Genomic DNA, 18,659 nt, shown 5'->3' with positions numbered 1-18,659 from the left:
TCAACAAAAGTCCTTGCTGGGGTGGCTGAAGGCAGATGTTATCTCTAAGCAAAAGAAACTACTAGTGAAAATGACAGAGCAGCCGGAATGCACATCCCAACGCTTCCTTTTTAATATTAATTTTAATTTAATTTTTTTTTTTAGATGGAGTCTCACTCTGTCACCCAGGCTGCAGTGCAGTGGCACAACCTCGGTTCACTGCAACCTCTACCTCCCAGGTTCAAGTGATTCTCCTGCCTCAGCCTCCTGAGTAGCTGGGACAACAAGCGCGCGCCACCATGCCCAGCTAATTTATTTTGTATTTTTAGTAGAGATGGGGTTTCACCATGTTGGCCAAGCTGGTCTCCAACTCCTGACCTCAGGTGATCCTCCTGCCTTGGCCTCCCAAAGTGCTGTGATCACAGGCATGAGCCACTGCACCCGGCCACCAACACTTCCTGATCCTTTTCAATGTCATGACATACATAGAATATGATATTTGTGCATCACACTTCAACAAATGGAGGAAGCTGCTTCCAGATGGCTCAGGCTGTCAGAATCCCACCTGGCTGCCCTAAAGGCTAGGAGAAATGCTGGCATGGCTATAAACCATTCTCACAGGCTGGGAAACTCTGATATAAACAACTCAGGTAGTACTAAATCATGCACTCCAGCATTGACTGTCTTATTTCACCCACCTTCATAAGGTTTAATTCCTAGGGGGTTTTAGCTGCTAAAAACCATGTGGGGCTGGGCACGGTAGTTCATGCCTGTAATCCCAGCACTTTGGGAGGCTGACTGAGGTATTAGGGTTGCTTGAAGCCCGGAGTTTGAGACCAGCCTGGGCAGCATAGTGAGAACCAGTCTCTACCAAAAAATAAAATAAAATAAAACTTAAAAAATAAAATAAAAACAATGTGGATTGTTGTTTTTTTCAATCTTCATCCTTAAAGGACAAAGCTCAGACACCCTTGATTATATACAATGAATGAACTTGAGAGCCCGAAGGCAATTCCCAAGAAGTGGTTCAAGGACTGTGAAAAACAGCAATAGCCCTGAGATGGGTGAAGAAGCTTCTGAAGTCATTACAGGACTTTCAAGACATAAACACACCTGGAGAGCTATAGTCTGGCATTTTGCTTTAAAAAAAAATTACAGTGGGCCACAGTGGGTCATGCCTGTAATCCCAGCACCTTAGGAGGCTGAGGTGGAAGGATAATTTGGGTCCAGGAGTCCAAGCTGCCGTGAGCTATGATTGCACCATTGCACTCCAGCCTCGGCAACAGAGCAAGACCCTGTCTCTAAAAAAGAAAAAAAAATTACCTAGTACTACTCACACACACTCTAGGATTAGAAGCCTCATCAAGTTTTTATCAGCTTTGGTGAGACTTTCATTAACCCCCACACGTATTCAGGGTTTCTTTCAACTTGATATTGTAAAACATTAACATAGAAGTGAAACTGTACACATGAGCTGGTTGTGGGGCCACCTTACAGAAGCATGATTTTTTCTTTTTTTTTTGAGAGGGAGTTTTGCTCTTGTCACCCAAGCTGGAGTGCAATGGCGTGATCTCTGCCCACTGCAACCTCCACCTCCCAGGTTCAAGAAATTCGCCTGCCTCAGCTTCCCGAGTAGCTGGGATTACAGGTCCTAGCTACCACCAGCTGCCACCACGTCCAGAAAATTTTTGTATTTTTAGTAGAGATGGGGCTTCACCATGTTGGCCAGGCTGGTCTTGAACTCCTAACCTCAGGTGATCCACCTGCCTCGGCCTCCCACAGTGCTGGGATTACAGGCGTGAGCCACTGCACTCAGCCCAGAAGCATGATTTAATGGTAGACAATCAAGCGTTGTTTTACAGTGCTAACCTTTTCCTACATAGCTAGGAGGCTCTATACACAACCCGACACTCTTTCTAAGCCCATCTTGGCCAATATTACCTTTCAGTTTCTGGTATTCATTAGGTTCTGATTCCTCCTCTGCTTTTCTGAGTAATACTCTTACCTCCCTGAATCCCCGTCTCTGTCAATCACCCATTCACCCATCCATCTACTCAACAGTTATTGCTTGCTTTTTTTCTTTTCTTTCGTTCTCTTTTCTTTTTCTTTTCTTTTCTTTTTTTTTTTTTTTTTTTTTTTTTTTTTTTTTTTTTTTTGAGATGCAGTTTCGCTCTTGTTGCCCAGGCTGGAGTGCAATGGCGCGATCTTGGCTCACTGGTTCAAGCGATTCTCCTGCCTCAGCCTCCAGAGTAGCTGGGATTACAGGCATCAGCATACCTGTAAAAAATTAGCCACCACACCTGGCTAATTATTTGTAGTTTTAGTAGAGATGGGGTTTCTCCATGTTGGTCAGGCTGGTCTCGAACTCCCGACCTCAGGTGATCTGCCCACCTTAGCCTCCCAAAGTGCTGGGATTACAGGGGTAAGCCACTGCGCCCGGCCTCTTTTTTCTTTTCTTTAGAGAGAAGTCTCACTGTGTTGCCCAGGCTGGAGTACAGTGGTGCTTGACCTCCTGATTCTCCCACTACGGCCTCCCAAGTAGCTGGGATTACAGGCTCGAGCATCCACACTCAGCTGATTACATATGTTCTATGTGTAAGGCCACACTACAAGTTTCTTGCAGAACTAGGACCAGATCCCAGATGGAACTGGAAGTTGTGAAAAGAACAGGGGCTTTGGAGTCACACTTTAGCCATGTGCCCCAGGTCCATCCATCCATCTAGTAAGTAGGCTTACTAGACCTACTAGCTCCGAGACCAGGGCAAGTGACTTGTCTGTATGAAGCTTCGTTTTCTAGCTGTATTTGGTGCAATTAATGTTTGTGTTTTAAGGCTATTGTGAGGATTAAATAAGATCACAAACTAAAGCACCTGAAACCAAGTGCATGCTCCCTCCTTATCTCCTGACTTCTGTCCCATGTGTATGTTTCGATGTGGCTGCACAAATGTCTGAAAGTTTTCTGTTTTAGAAAAAGATTTACTTTATTGTTGATGACAGTGTAAACTGCTTCAAGTCTTACAGAACACATTTAGGCAGTTATCTATCAAAACTTTCAGTGCGTACACCCTTTGACCTAGTAATGCCACTCCTGGGAAACTGTCCTACAGATATACTTGCACACATTCAAAATGATGTAGGCACAAAGGAATTCATGGCAGTCTTGTCTGCAACAGGAAAAGACTGTAAACAAATTAAATGTCCCTCAATAGGGGGGCTGGTTAAATAAATCAAGGAACAGATTATTATGCAGGTATAAAAAAGGAGAAAGAAGTTCTCTGCATATAAATGTGGAAAAATCTCCATAGTGTTAGGTGAAAAAAACAAAGTGAGGAACGGTGGGTATAGTACACTACATTTTATAAATAAAGATGAGAGAAGGAAATAATATTTGCAATGCATAAAGAAACTTCGAAAGAATATATCAAAAAAAAAACCCTAAAATAATAAGTGTGTATTCACAGGTGTGATTCGAACTAAATAGATGATGAGGATGGGGTGGAAGGTATACTTTTCAGACCTGCCTTTTCCAAATATTTTCACATTTTTGAACCATGTATGTAGTTTTTTTATTCCATTTCAATTAGCTGTATGCAATCGCCAGGCCTATCACAAAGACATTACCAAATGCTATTTAAGTGCCAGGCTCCAGAAATGACACAAGGCACACATTTGAAAGAAAAAAAAAATCCCATTTATATAATTTCTATATGCAAGAAAAGCCTATACAAATTAAATTTAATGTTTATGATTAATGTTTGTTCTTCAATTCAAAAGGAAAACTTTTGTCTCGTTAGGACCAGATGACCTAACTAGATGTCAGAGTGTGAAATATTGGGTGAAAACTGAAGGTATGACTGCAGTACAAAGAACAATTCACATAACTGTGAAATTCAAGCTTCATCTGATTGCCTAGGCCGCATGGACAGCAAGCAGCTAGTGAAAGTTCAGGTTAGAACAAACAAATGATTATAGCTGTCAGTGGAAATGTACACATTAACCTAGCAATGAACTTGTCAATAATTACCACCTATTTACTTTGTCCATGTTTGGTGCTTGGGCTGTAACACCTTGGAAAGAAGTCTGCCAAAACAGATCCCATTTATATTAGGAAAGATTCGAGCAGTGATTATCCATGTTAGCAGAGGGCTAGGAACACTGGGAGGAGGGTTTGGAATGTGAACGTCTAGACACCTTCAGGCACACTAAGGTCTGTGGAGTCAATAAAACCTTTGTGTTCAGATTGCATCGGATCCTCAGGACACTCAAAACAACAGAAATTGTCCTAATATTTAAAACTGGCTTCCAAAAACACAAGAAATTCCAAACTCAATCTGTCTAATTATCCTTTGGAAAGAAAAGTCTCTTTCTTCACACATTTCAGGGCACGTCATAAAAATCAATGTGTGACTACCACATATTAGGCACTGTTCTACGCTGTGAGGAGCACTGAATAATTGTTAACAATCAGAGTCTTCACCTCTGTTCTCCCAAACACACACACCTATCTGGTCAGTCATCTTGGGAGGTGACAGGAAGCAGCTCTGTGAGAGTCAGTGTCTAATGGGTCAGGGCAAATGTCCCCACATAATCAGTAGAATAGATTATTCCTGTGCAACCTAATGTCTACCTACTAGTAGCTGCTGTCTGATTTAAATTTATAATATAGGCTGGGCACAGTGGCTCATACCTGTAATCCCAGCACTTTGGGAGGCCGAGGTGGGAGGATCACTTGAGCTTGGAAGTTCAAGACCAGCCTGGGCAACATAGCAAGACCCTGTCTCAATTTTTTAAATAAAAAATAAAATAAATATATAATATTTGTATAACACATTATACTATATATCTTATTTAGGGATTAGACTAATATTTAGAATCATAATAAGGGATTATTCTATCCCTAAATAATATATATAGTATAGATGGCACGTGGTGGCTCACGCCTATAATCCCAGTACTTTGGGAGGCTGAGGCGGGTGGATCACCTGAGGGCAGGAGTTCGACCAACATGGAGAAACCCTGTCTCTACTAAAAATACAAAATTAGCCGAGTGTGGTGGTGCATGCCTGTAATCCCAGCTACTCGGGAGGCTGAGGCAGCAGAATCACTTGAACCCAGGAGGCCGAGGTTGCAGTGAGCCGAGATCATGCCATTACACTCCAGCCTGGGCAACAAGAGCGAAACGCCGTCTCAAAAACAAAAAAAAAGATACATAGTATAATTTGTTGATTGTATTGTATTGATTTCATTGTTTTTAGATAGTGGGTGACCACACACCTAATGGGGATCCAGAGTGATCTGAGGCAAAAACAGATTTAAATCTAGTTAGCAGAAGCTGGTTTAAACATATAGTTTCTTTTTTTTTTTTTAATTGAGTCTCACTCTGTTGCCCAGACTGAAGTGCAACGGCTCAATCATACTTCACTGCAGCCTTGAACTCCTGGGCTCAAGCAATCCTCTCACCTCAGCCTCCTGAGTAGCTGGGACTACTGGCCTGTACCACCAAGAGTTACATTCCCTGAAATACATGTTTTAATTTTTTTACAAAAATTTTTAGATACAGGGTCTTACTATGTTTCCCAGGCTGGCCTTGAACTCCTGGCCTCAAGCAAACCTCTCACATCAGCCTCCAGAGCCATTGGGATTATAAGCATGAGCCACTGTGCCCAACAAAGCATATGAGTTCAAAGCCCAGCTCTGATTCTTAGAAGCTCTGTGACCTTGGATAAATTATTTACTCTTATCTGTAAAAACAGGACAACCATAATATTTAGTCATAACATTGTTATAAGGATTAAATGAAGTAATTCATTCAACAAATAATTACTGAGGACCTATTATATGCCAAGCGTTGTTAGGCACTGAGAGTACAGTGAATAAATGCATGTACCAGACATGTAATAAACTTGAACTGTTTTTGTCTAAAAGTATGTACACACAAGCTTGGGGTTGTATATAGGATTTAAAGAAGTTGCAAGCTGCAGAAACAGGAATGAATTATTTATCGGGCCTAAGATCATGAAGCTGAAATGTTGATGAACACAGAATAGTATCTAATTACAAGAGAGTATTGTTTGATCGAGGGTTAGAAGCAAATAGACCTGTTGATTGATTCAACGTGTGTGTTGAGCAATTTATGCCACATATTAGGTTAATTTTCTAAGGGCTAGAACTGGTTGTCAGGCATTTTAACATCTCTTCCATAACAACACCTATGAAAACTCAGAACAGCAATGAAAGCAAGAATAAAAAATGGAAGAGTGTAACTCATGTGGAATAGTTATTAATATTGATGATAAAATATTTTTAAAGATAAAGTTATTCATTCTTTTCTGAGAGGATTAAAAACTGCATTCCACCTATTGAATACTTTTGCCCCAAAGTTACATTCCCTGAAATACTTTTTTTAATCAGTTTAAAACTATGTAATGGTGACTCAGTACTCTGCTTGTTAAGCCAGGATGCTACTCCTAGGATAACTGAAGCACAGCATGGGGTAAGAGAAGTCAGAATAATAAAATGTATCTTCCTGAAGCATCTGTTTTCCCTCGGCTTTTCATATTGAAACCCACAAAAATCTATCATAGAACAGAATGCGAAACTCTACTTAATTTCATAACATAAAACACGAAACATCGAAACATCGGAGAAACTCCTTGCTCTGTCCTCTTGTTGCAGGTATGGAAGCTCTGGGTTCTCTAGGAGAAAAGTTAGTAAGCACTGTGCATTAGAAATGAATTTTTCCATCTTTTCACATTGTTGTCAGTGAGAAGGGGTTTACTTTTATAATGCTTTTAATTTTTTGTTTACTTCCTGACTTGTCATTGCTTTCCGTTATCTATGGAAACTAGAAATAAATTCTCATACACCACAAAAATAACAGCAACACAACATATTTCTGACTAGGACACAGCGGCTGAGCTTTGAAAAGCATTTCTCACCATCTGGTGCGCTCTACCAACAACATCAGAGGAAGACATTTCTGTTACTGCAATAACACAAGGTGCTAAGAGAAAATCTGTGAAAAGGAATTTACTGCAGTACAAAATCCCCGCTAAAGTTCGCCTTGCAGAAGACTGTAAACTAGCTTGACGGAGTTTGCTTAACCTCCATAGCATTGTCCAAAATGTTAGCCATTCAAAATCTAAGAAAAGTGAGTCGGCTGTAAAACCCTGTCATTCTCTAATTCATGTAACTGCGTTTATACTTTTCACAGTACTTATCACTGTCAGAAATGATCTTAGCCAATTGTTTCACGTGTTTCTTTTCTGTCTCCTCTACCCTCAATCTCTACAAACAGGGTCACTTGTATCTCCAGCATCTAGCCAAGCACTGGGGTATTATATAGCAGATGCTCAAAATGTCCTTGTTGAGTTTCTTCAGCAAGAGTCAGTGATGACCACTTTTGATCACACATACTTCTCAACTGATACTTAAGCCGAAGATAGGGGAAAGTGTGTCTGACCTATTCAGAGTGCAGGGACCCATTTGATGGAGTGAATGCTCCTCTGGATTCTCCGCATCTTTTGCCATCTTTGATGCTGAAACGCTAATGGGAGGGTAAATGGGGAAAAGTCTTTTTTGTTGTTGTTTTAGTAGAGACGGGGGAGCGGAAGATCTCGCTTTGTTACCCAGGTTTTTCTCGAACTTCTGGTCTCAAGAGATCGTCCCGCCTCAGCCTCCCAAAGTGCTGAGATTGCAGTCGTCAGCCACCGCCCCCAGCCTTGGGAGAAGGCCTTGATAGGACATTTCTCCTGTGTTTAAGGCAATGCCGAGGCTAACCGCCTTAGGGCTTCAACACCAACTCCCCGAGATCCCATCAGCGGACAGGGTGAGTCCAGCGCCCGGCCTCGGGCCCCGCGCGTCTCGCAGCGAGCGCCGCGGAGCGCACCAGGGCCGCCGCACCCGCGGTCACAGCAGCGCCGCTCCAGATTTGGGAGGAAATCGCGCTTTGTCCCGGGTTCTGCTCGCATCCTCCGGGACGAGGCCCGGCTCCTGCCAGGCGGGGGGCCACGGGACACACCCTTTGGACCTCCCGGGGAGTTAGCCCACCCGAGTCCCCAGCCCGGGCGCGGGCGGCGCCGGTACCCTGCTCACCGCTGGGGAACCTGCTGCTGTCGCCGGCCTTGTTGAGGGCGCTGCTGGAGCAGCCCATTGCGGGGAGCGCAGACACCTGTCTCAGCCCTGCGCGGGTGTCGGCCCGGAACCGGGATCCGAAGGCAACCGCACCCGTAGCCGCGGAAGTTTCTCCAGCTCTGCAGCCCGGCTCCCTTGGACGTAGAGCGCAAGCGCGCAGCGGGGCTAATGGTAGGGGGTGCGCACCTGGAGGAGGAAGGGAGCTGGCAGGAGGTGGAAGGAGGCTGGGAGCGCAAAGCGGAAGAGAGCGGGAGGGCCAGGACGCAGAGGAGGGCAGGGACGAGTAGAGCCCAGGAGACAGGAGGGGAGAGGGTGGAGGGTATGGCACAGTAAGAGAGGAAAAGCCCCTAAAGCAGGGATAGGGAGGATGTCAGGGGGCGAGGGCGAAGCGCTGGGAGGTATCGTCTGACTCATCACTAAATAGCCAGGGAGGCGAGGCGGCCTTGGGACTAGGGGCTATTGATTGGTAGACTAGATGTGCGATGACAGTCTTATTTTCTTACATAACTACAATTACCACAAGGAAGTTTAACTTTGATACAGTACGATTTAATCCACCCTCCATGTTCCCTTTTTGCCAGTTGTCCAATCCAGGACTGCAGGTTGCATTTAGTTGTGTCTCTCTTTAGTTTGCTTTAATCTGAAGTAGTTCCTCCAGTCTTGCTTTGTCGTTATGACTTTGACATTTATTAACAGAATAGATCTTTTTTTTTTTTTGAAACCGAGTCTCTCTCTGTTGCCCAGGCTGGAGTGCAGTGGCGCAATCTCGGCTCACTGCAACCTCTGCCTCCCGGGTTCAAGCGATTCTCCAGCCTCAGCCTCCAGAGCAGCTGGGATTACAGGCGCCTGCCACCGTGCCCAGCTAATTTTTGTAATTTTAGTAGAGACGGGGTTTCACCATATTGGTCAGGCTGGTTTCGAACTCCTGACCTCAGGTGATCCACCCGCTTCGGCCTCTCAAAGTGCTGGGATTACAGGCATGAGCCACTGCGCTCGGCCTTTTTTTTTTTTTTTTTCCGGAGATGGAGTCTCACTGTGTCACCAAGACTGGAGTGTAGTGGCGAGATCTCAGCTCACTGCAACCTCCACCTCCCTGGTTCAAGAAACTCTCCCTGCTTCAGCCTCCTGAGTAGCTGGGATTACAGGCATGCGCCACCATGTCTGGCTATTTTTTGTATTTTTTAGTAGAGACGGCATTTCACCATGTTGGCCAGGCTGGTCTTGAACTCCTGATCTCAGGTGATCCGCCCGCGTGGGACTCCCAAAGTGCTGAGATTACACATGTCAGCCACCACACCCGGTGAGAACAGGCTTTTTTTTTTTTTGAGACATGGTTTCACTCTTCTTGCCCAGGCTGGAGTGCAATGGCACAATATCAGCTCACCACAACCTTCGCCTCCTGGGTTCAAGCAATTCTCCTGCCTCAGCCTCCTGAGTAGCTGGGATTACACGCATGCGCCACCACACCCTGCTAATCTTGTATTTTTAGTAGAGATGGGGTTTCTCCATATTGGTAAGGCTGGTCTCGAACTCCCGGCCTCAGGTGATCCGCCTGCGTCAGCCTCCCAAAGTGCTGGGATTACAGGCATGAGCCATCACGCCTGGCCAGGCCTTTTTTTAGAGAGAAAGAGGCTGGGCACGGTGGCTCATGCCTGTAATTCCAGCACTTTGGGAGGCTGAGGCAGGAGAATCTCTTGAACCCGGGAGGTGCAGTTTGCAGTGAGCCAAGCCTGCCCTCCAGCCTGGGTGACAGAGCAAGATTCCATCCAAAAAAATTTTTTTTATAGAGACAGGAGTGTTGCCATGTTGCCCAGGCTGGTCTTGAACTCCTTACCTCAGGGGATCCTCTTCCCTTTGCCTCCCCAAAGGGCTGGGATTACAGGCATGAGACAATGTGCCTGTGATTTTCTAATTACATTATTCCTTCTATATTGATTAGCTGCCATTCTACTACAAAGTAAGGAAGTGCTTTTCCTTCCCCCCATTTATTCACTTACATCAGTGAGCACTCATGAAGTCTCACACTATCCAATGTAGTATGTTACCATCTGTGAGAGTTTGCTAGGGGTGCTATAACAAAGTACCACAGACTGGATGGCTTGAAGTACAGACATGTATTTCCTCATAGTTCTTGAGATTAGAAGTCAAAGATCAAGATGTCAGCAGAACTGGTTTCTTCTGAGGGCTTGTCTTCTTGGCTGGTAGATGGCCATCTTCTCCATGTCTTCACTTGATCTCCCCCTTGTGCTTGTCTGTGTCCTAATCTCCCCCTCTTATAAGAACACCAGTCATATTGGATTAGGGCCCATATAACCTCATTTTACCTTAATTACCCATTTAAAGGCTATATTTCCAAATACTGTACAGTCACATTCGTAGGTTCTGGGGGTTAGGATTTCAGCATATAAGTGTCCAAGAAGACAATTCAGCCCATAATAACATCATTTTAAAATATTTGAGACAGAGTCTCAGTCTGTCACCCAGGCTGGGGTGCAGTGGTGCAATCATAGCTCACAGCAGCCGTAAGCTCCTGAGCTCAAGCAATCCTCCAGCCTCAGCCTCCTGAGTAGCTAGGATTGTAGGCATGTGCCACCATGCCTGGATAATTAAAAAAAATTTTTTTTAATAAAGATGGGGTCTTGCTATGTTGTCCAGGCTGGTCTCAAATTCTTGGACTCAAGTGATTCTCCTGCCTTGACCTCTAGAAGCTGGGATTACAACACCATAATTATTTACTTTGATGCTCAAATTGCCTAAAATTTGCCATATTTGTCTATGCGGCTCATTGGATACACAGCCCTGGGCTTTACTATGTGTTTAGAGGTCCCTCCCTTCCTTCTTTTTTTTTCCCTTCCTCCCTCTCTCCTTCTTTCTCCTCCTCCTCTTCCTCTCCTTTTTTTACTTTCTCTGTCTTCCTCTCCTTCTCTCCCCTGTAATTCAGGCCTGAAAAATCTTGGCCACTCAGCAATTGAATCACTAATCCCTTTGAATGCAGGGAGACTGGGTACCTTTGAAGAAGTGTCCTTCATAACAATACCAATATGTACAGTGATTCTACCTTCTAGCCTTCCACCAAGGGTTATTGTGCCTCAAGGAAAGAGAAATATGTTGAAAGTGGCTAATGATTTGGCCGTATGGTTACAGACGTGGAAGGAACAAGATTACAGGATTGGCACAAGGAGTTTAGGGGAAAGGAATTAGATGGACCTTTCAGAGTGAGTCTAGATTTGGGGAGTATTTGTGTCTTATGTAAATGCTTACAAAAGGCCCTGTATTAGTCAGCTTGGACTTCCATAACTAAATTCCATAGACTGGGTGGCTTAAACAACAGAAGTTTATTTCTCACAGTTCTGGAGGCTGGGAAGTCCAAGATCAAGATGGGGGTCAATTCAGTTCCTGATGAGGCCCCTTTTCCTGGCTTTGCAGACAGCCACCTTCTGGCTCTGTTCTCACATGGAAGATCTCTCTTTTTTTTTTTTTTTTTTTTTTTTTTTTTGAGACAGAGTCTCCCTCTGTTACCCAGGCTGGAGTGCAGTGGCACAATCTCGGCTCACTGCAACCTTCACCTCCAGGGTTCAAGTGATTCTCTTGCCTCAGCTTCCCGAGTGGCTGGGATTACAGGTGTGGGCCACCATGTCCACCTAATTTTTGTATTTTAGTAGAGACAGGGTTTCACCATGTTGGCCAGGCTGGTCTTGAACTCCTGACCTCAGGTGATCTACCTGCCTCAGCCTCCCAAAGTGCTGGGATTACAAACATGAGCCACCACGCCTGGCCTCTCTCTCTCTTTCTTATACTTATTCTCTTACACTTATTAGGCCACAGTCCTATTGCCTTAGGGTCGGGCCCTTATGACCTCATTTAACCTTAGTTACCTCCTAAAAACCCAGTCACATTGGGGTTAGGACTCCAATATATGAATTCGGGTTGCGGGCAGGGGGACACAATTCAGTTCACAGCAGGCTTCTACTTCTGATGGCGCATTTTAAAATTAAAATCACATTTCATTTTATTAGATAGTGGAATTTCGAAAAACTCCATTCTTCCGAAAAGAGAAATGCAATAACCTCACAGATTAAATATCAATATGTAATTTAAAATTCTCTGAATCTTAATACTTTCATGTTAAACCAGGGCTTATTGAGCCCAGTTAAGTACCCCACTTTTCCCTGTCAATTATCTTTTAGGAGTTCCCTGGGATCTCTCACTTTTCCTTAAGGGTAATTTGTCAGCCAAGCCATGGTATCTTCTATTTTCTTCAGAGGAAGCATTTTATAATTAGGTGAACAACCATAATTCTGGGCTCAACACTATGCTCTTCCTCTTACCAAGGTTTACCTGGCTAAGTGCCTAATTTGCCAGCAGCAGCAAGAAGCTGAAATGGTACCATACTTTGAGAGGACAGCAGATGATCTTTACTGTAATGGACACTGCATCAGATTTGCTTTTCCTGCCTATCATGCCTCTGCCAGCGTCACCCAATAGTGTGCATACCACCAAGATGGTACATTCAGTACAGCTGGCCCTTCATATTTGCAGGCTCCACATCTACCGATTCAACCAACTGCGGATCAAAATAATTCAGAAAAAAACAATAAAAATAACAATACAACAATAAAAAATACAAATAAAAAACAATACAGTATAACAACCATTTGGATAGCATTTACATTATATTAGGTATTATAAGTAATCTAGAGATGATTTAAAGTACACAGGAGAGTGTGCATAAAATATATACAAATACCACACCATTTTACATTAAGGGACTTGTGCATTCATGGATTTTGGTATCCTAGGGGAGGGGGCCTTGGAACGAATCCCCCACAGATACTGATGGACGACCGTACTGTATCTTATCAAGGAACTCATTTTATTGTGAGTAAGGTATTGTGAGACAAGTAAGGCAATAGGTTAATTTCTGTGTGATTTACTGGTCTTTCCATTTACTTCATCATCCAGAAGCAGCCAAACATATACAATGGTGGAATGGCACATTGAACATTTGGCCAGGGCCAGGCACGGTGGCTCACGCCTGTAATCCCAGCACTTTGGGAGGCAGAGGCGGGTGGATCACTGGAGGTCAGAAGTTGGAGACCAGCCTGCCTAACATGGTGAAACCCCGTCTCTACTAAAAATACAAAAAATTAGCTGAGCGTGGTGCTGCACACCTGTAATCCCAGCTACTCAGGAGGCTGAGGCAGGAGAATCACTTGAACCCGGAAGGTGGAGGTTGCAGTGAGCTAAGATCGCACCATTGCACTCCAGCCTGGGTAATAAGAGTGAAACTCCATCTCAAAAAAAAAAAAAAAAAAAAAAAAAAATTGGCCAGGCTCATGACTGTAATCCCAGTACTTTGGGAGGTTGAGGCAGACAGATCACTTGAGGCCAGGAGTTCAAGACCAGCCTGGCCAACATGGCGAGACCCCCATCTCTACTAAAAATACAAAAATTAGCCAGGAGTGGTGGTACATGTCTGTAATCCCAGCTACTCGGGAGGCTGAGGCAGTAGAATCGCTTGAACCTGGGAGGCAGAGGTTGCAGTGAGCCGAGATCACGCCACTGCACTCCAGCCTGGGTGACATAGCGAGACTCTGTCAAAAAAACAACAACACTCAATTATAGTACCAGACAAGGTAAGACTGAGGTGCCACCCTGCAGTTTGCATGGTGTGCTCTGAATCAGTGACTAATAACTTGTGCTGCTTCTCTCATGACCTGTATATGCAGATCTGGCTTCTTGTTCATTTGTGTTTTTGTTTGTTTCTTTGTTTGTTTGTTTGTTTTGGTTTTGGTTTTGTCTGTTTTTGTTTTTGAAACAGGATCTGGCTCTGTCACCCAGGCTGGAGCACAGTGGCGCAATCTCGGCTGACTCAACCTCCACCTCCCGGGCTCAAGCCATCCTCCCACTTCAGCCTCCCAAGTAGCTAAGACTACAGGTATGCCATCATGCCTGGCTAACTTTTGTAATTTTTTTTGGTAGAGGCGAGGTTTCACCATGTTGCCCAGGCTGGTCTCAAACTACTCCTGAGCTCACGTGATCCTCCCTCCTAGGCCTCTCAAAGTGCTAGGATTACAGGCATGAGCCACTGTGCCTGTTGAACTACAAAGTAAATTTCCTTTCTGCTTAGTTAAGCTACTTTGTTTCTGCTGCTTACAAGTCTCCAAACTAATACACATACTTATACCACCTCCCCTTTTCCTGACTGCTTTCTCAACAATTACCTGTCCTGTCTTATTCCTTTAGTCTTATTTGATGACTAGCTTAATACCAGGTCATAACTGATACTGTGATTAAAATTTGGCCAGGCACGGTGGCTCACGCCTGTAATCTCAGTACTTTGGGAGGCTGAGGCAGGCGGGTCACGAGGTCAGGAGATCGAGACCATCCTGGATAACACGGTGAAACCCCGTCTGTACTAAAAATACAAAAAAAATCAGCCGGGCATGGTGGCGGATGCCTGTAGTCCCAGCTACTTGGGAGGCTGAGGCAGGAGAATGGCGTGACCCCAGGAGGCGGAGCTTGTAATGAGCCAAGATCACGCCACTGCACTCCAGCCTGGGCAACAGAGTGAGACTCCGTCTCAAAAAAATAAAAATTATTATTAATATTATTTTTGAGACAGGGTCTCACTCCTGTTGCCCAGGTTGGAGTGCAGTGGCATGATCACAGCTCACCACAGCCTCGACTTCCCGGGCTCAGGTGATTCTCCCACCTCAGCATCCTGAGTAGCTGGGACTACAGGCATGGGCCACCTCACCTGGCTAAGTTTTTGTATTTTTAATAGAGATGGAGTTTTGCCATCTTGCCCAGGCTAGTTTTGAACTCCTGGGCTCAAGTGATCCATCTGCCTTGGCCTCCCAAAGTGCTGGGATTACAGGCGTGAGCCACCTAGCCTGGCCTGATACTGTGATTTTTATAGCTGAAAATATCTCAGACAGTAATTCATAAATCTTTTCACCTCCAAGGACTCCTTTTATCATTTTTCTTCCACATACTTATGTTTTGATTTTATCACAAAATTGCATTTATATTTCTCCATTAAGTAATCAGTGATATTTTCTGATCAGCATGACATGCAGTGTTACATTAATATTATTCTGATTAAAAGAAAAAAACATGTGATGTCTTAGCTTGTGCTTCCCGGATTTATTAAGGACAAAAGTACATTGTAGACTTTTCAAATCATTGCAAATGATACGTAAAACTTCATACTTTTGTGGACAAAGACACACAGGAATATCAGTTATATTAAAATTTCAAAAACTGACTCTAAGAAATGTAAATCAACCAAAAAACCAACCTTTTTAGATACCGTTTTACTTTCCAGAAGTGTCACTTCTCCACAGTAAAATAGTGAATAAAGTACTGTGAGCTCTCTGTACCCCAGAATATAAAAAGCATATGCTTCCTTGGATTAAAAAACATTTTAGAAAAAAATGGGAGAAAGCATTATCTGGCCTATTTTTAACCAAGTCCAGCAGGATATGTAGAGTGTGAAGGCCAGAAAACAAAACTGTTAAGAGTCTAGAGCACTCCTAGTCTGAACAGAAAGAAATATTGAAGAAATATTTCAGATTCCGTATTATTGTGGAGGCAGAAATGGTAGAGATGAATAGGTAACCTTCATTCCCTCTTGTCCCCTATTCAGAATTCTGAATAGGTGTATATATGTTTTAATGTTTCGTGGGTTTTGTTCGTTTGTTTTTGAGACAGGGTCTTGCTTTGTTGCCTAGGCTGCAGTGCAGTGGCACAATCACGGCTCACTGTAGTCTTGACCTCCTGTGCTCAAGCGATCCTCCCACCTCAGCCTTCAGCATAGCTGAGACCACAGGCACATGCCAGCCACCATGCCTGGGTAATTAAAAAGAATTTTTTTTTAATAGAGATGGAGTCTCACTATGTTGCCCAAGCTGGTCTCAAAATCCTGGGCTCAAGTGATCCTCCCACTTTGGCCTCCCAAAGTGCTAGGATTACAGGCATGAGCCACCGTGCCCAGCCTATGTATGTTTTAGTTAGCTGTAAGGCCAAGAGCTTTCACTGAGTTTACAAGGTCCTCTCACTTGGATTCATTGTCCTTCCCTCTCTTGATCTTTGTGAGCATGTTTAATGTCCAGGATGACTGGTAAGAATATGAAGGTTGAGTTAGGCAAATTAAGTTCCAAATCACTAATAGGCTGCTTCCTAATCTGAACACTAAATATTAGATGACAATGAATATGATAGTTTTCACTGCTTGACAATAAGTAGATGGGCCAATACAAATCAGATGAACTTGTTAGCACTTGCTCCAACAGCAAATGCAGCCTTGTCACTTTTAATTCTCATAGCAAGTAAAAGCCAGAAGCACAATAATTTCACGTGCATACAGAGTTCTCAGAAACTTGGAGCAGCCATTTTGGTGAAGGAAAACCAAAGGAGGGCCTTGTGTTAATTCTGTCCAACATTTACCTGTTGGTATTCTTTCAAAGTCACTCTGAAATGCTAGCCTAGCATCAGAAAAAATAACATCTAGATGGCAAAGTCCTTTCTTAAAACATACACATTTCCCAACTTTTTGGTATGAAGGTTTTTAAATTTACAAAAAGTTGAACAGTAAAATGAGCACTCATATACCCTCCACCTAAATTCAACAATTAACATTTTGCTGCATTTGTTCTACCTGCCTATCTACATAAATTTTTATTTGAACTGCTTGAAAATAAATGGAAGAAATCATGATATTTCACCCAAATATGTCAATGTACATCTCTTTAGAATAAGGGTATTCTCTATATGACTTAAAAGTAGTTATGTTTTATAATAGTAATCTTCTCATAGTCTGCATGCCAGATTCAGCCACTGCCTGATTTTGTGAATAAAGTTTTATTGGAACACATTCGTGCCCATTCCTTTACATATTGTCTATGGCTGCTTTTGTGCTACAGCTGCAGAACTGAGTAGTCACAGAGACCATATGGACCTAAAGACCTAAAATATTTACTATTTTGTTCTCAACAAAAAGTTTGCCAGCCCCTGCTCTAATAAGTATGTGTGTGGAAATATTTACAAAATATTCATGAACCAAAGAAATTTGGCTGTCTTTTTTGCATTGCAAGTGTTTCTCCCTCTAGAGTATAGGTTTTGTTCTGTTGTGATTAACTGCAGAAGGTATGTGTGGGTTGCGGTGATGTGGTGGTAGGAGTGAGATTGAGGAATATCCACTGCCTGGTTTTCCTGTACAGGGCCCTGTGATCGGCGCTATAATATTTACTGTGATCCTCACAACAATACTATGAGGTACACATCTTTCTTTTATCCAGTTTTTTTGTTTGCTTTTGAGACAGAGTCTCACTCTGTTGCCCAGGCTGGAGTGCAGTGGCACGATCTCAGCTCACTACAGTCTCTGCTTCCTGGGTTCAAGCGATTCTCCTGCCTCAGCCTCCTGAGTAGCTGGGATTACAGGCGCATGCCAGCATGCCCAGCTATTATTTGTATTTTTAGTAGAGATGGGGTTTCACCATGTTGGTCAGGCTGGTCTCGAACTCCTGACTTCAAGTGATCCACCCACCTCTGCCTCCCAAAGAGCTGGGATTACAGGCATGAGCGACTGCGCCTGGCCTATCCTATTTTATCCAGTTTTATTGATGAGGACACTGGGGCTTACAGAGTTTTTTGTTTTTTTTTTTTTTTTTGAGATAGAGTCTCACTCTGTCACCCAGGTTGGAGTGCAGCAGCATGATCTCACCTCACTGCAACCTCCGCCTCCCGGGTTTGAGCGATTCTCCTGCCTCAGACTCCCAAGTAGCTGGGATTACAGGCGTGCACCACCATGCCCGGCTAATTTTTGTGTTTTTGGTAGAGACTGGGTTTCACCATGCTGGCCAAGCTGGTCTTGAACTCTTGACCTTAGGTGATCCACCAACCTCGGCCTCCCAAAGTGCTGGGATTACAGGTGTGAGCCACCGCACCTGGCCGCAGAGATTTTAAAAATTGCTCAAAGTCATGCAGGTATGAAAGAGAAATGTTAACCAGGCACAGTGGGTCACACTTGTAATCCCAGAACTGTGGGAGGCTGAGGCAGGAGGACTGCTTCAGGAAGAGTTCGAAACCAGCCTGGGCAACAAAATGAGAACTCCATCTTTAAAAAAAAAAAAAAGACAGAAAGAGAAACCAAGGCCCCAAGTCTGTCTCCAAAGAGAGGTAGAGTGGATTCAGTTAAGATTCCCTAGGAGGCATTCCCATTTTGTGGTCATGATTCAGACACAAAATGAGTGCTTTGGGCTTCACTGGTTTCCAGTACAAAATCATGGTAAGATCCTTGGGAGAAAGCAACTAAGTCCTTTCTTTAAAGTATAGTGAGGACACGTAGTATCTTAGTCTTTTCCTGCTGCTTTAACAGAACACTTGAGACTGGTTAATTTATAAACAGAAATTTATTGGCTCACAGTTCTGGAGGCTGGGAAGCTCAATATCCAGGTGCCAGCAGGTTTGGTGATTCTTATTCTAAGATGGTGCCTGGAATGCGGCATCCTCTGGAGGTATGAATACTTCATCTTCACAAGGCA

General features: G+C 43.7%; 1 protein-coding gene across 2 annotated transcripts in view; it reads right to left on the bottom strand.

The window, feature by feature from the left end:
* Nucleotides 1-10,202, bottom strand: part of ERICH5 (glutamate rich 5) — a 30,844-nt gene extending 20,642 nt beyond the window's left edge. The window contains exon 1 of one of the 2 annotated variants that reach the window (XM_003821689.6): nt 8,074-10,202. In XM_003821689.6, the coding sequence (XP_003821737.1) occupies nt 8,074-8,131 (58 nt within the window). In that variant the 5' untranslated portion in view covers nt 8,132-10,202. The remainder of the gene's footprint in view (nt 1-8,073) is intronic. The other variant, XM_057303058.2, reaches the window with a different exon arrangement.
* Between the last annotated feature and the right edge of the window lie 8,457 nt (nt 10,203-18,659).

This window comes from Pan paniscus, chromosome 7 (assembly GCF_029289425.2).
Source record: "Pan paniscus chromosome 7, NHGRI_mPanPan1-v2.0_pri, whole genome shotgun sequence".
Classification (NCBI taxonomy): Eukaryota; Metazoa; Chordata; class Mammalia; order Primates; family Hominidae; genus Pan; species Pan paniscus.
Note: the sequence above shows the minus strand (reverse complement) of the source record. Positions and strands in the feature narration are given on the sequence as shown.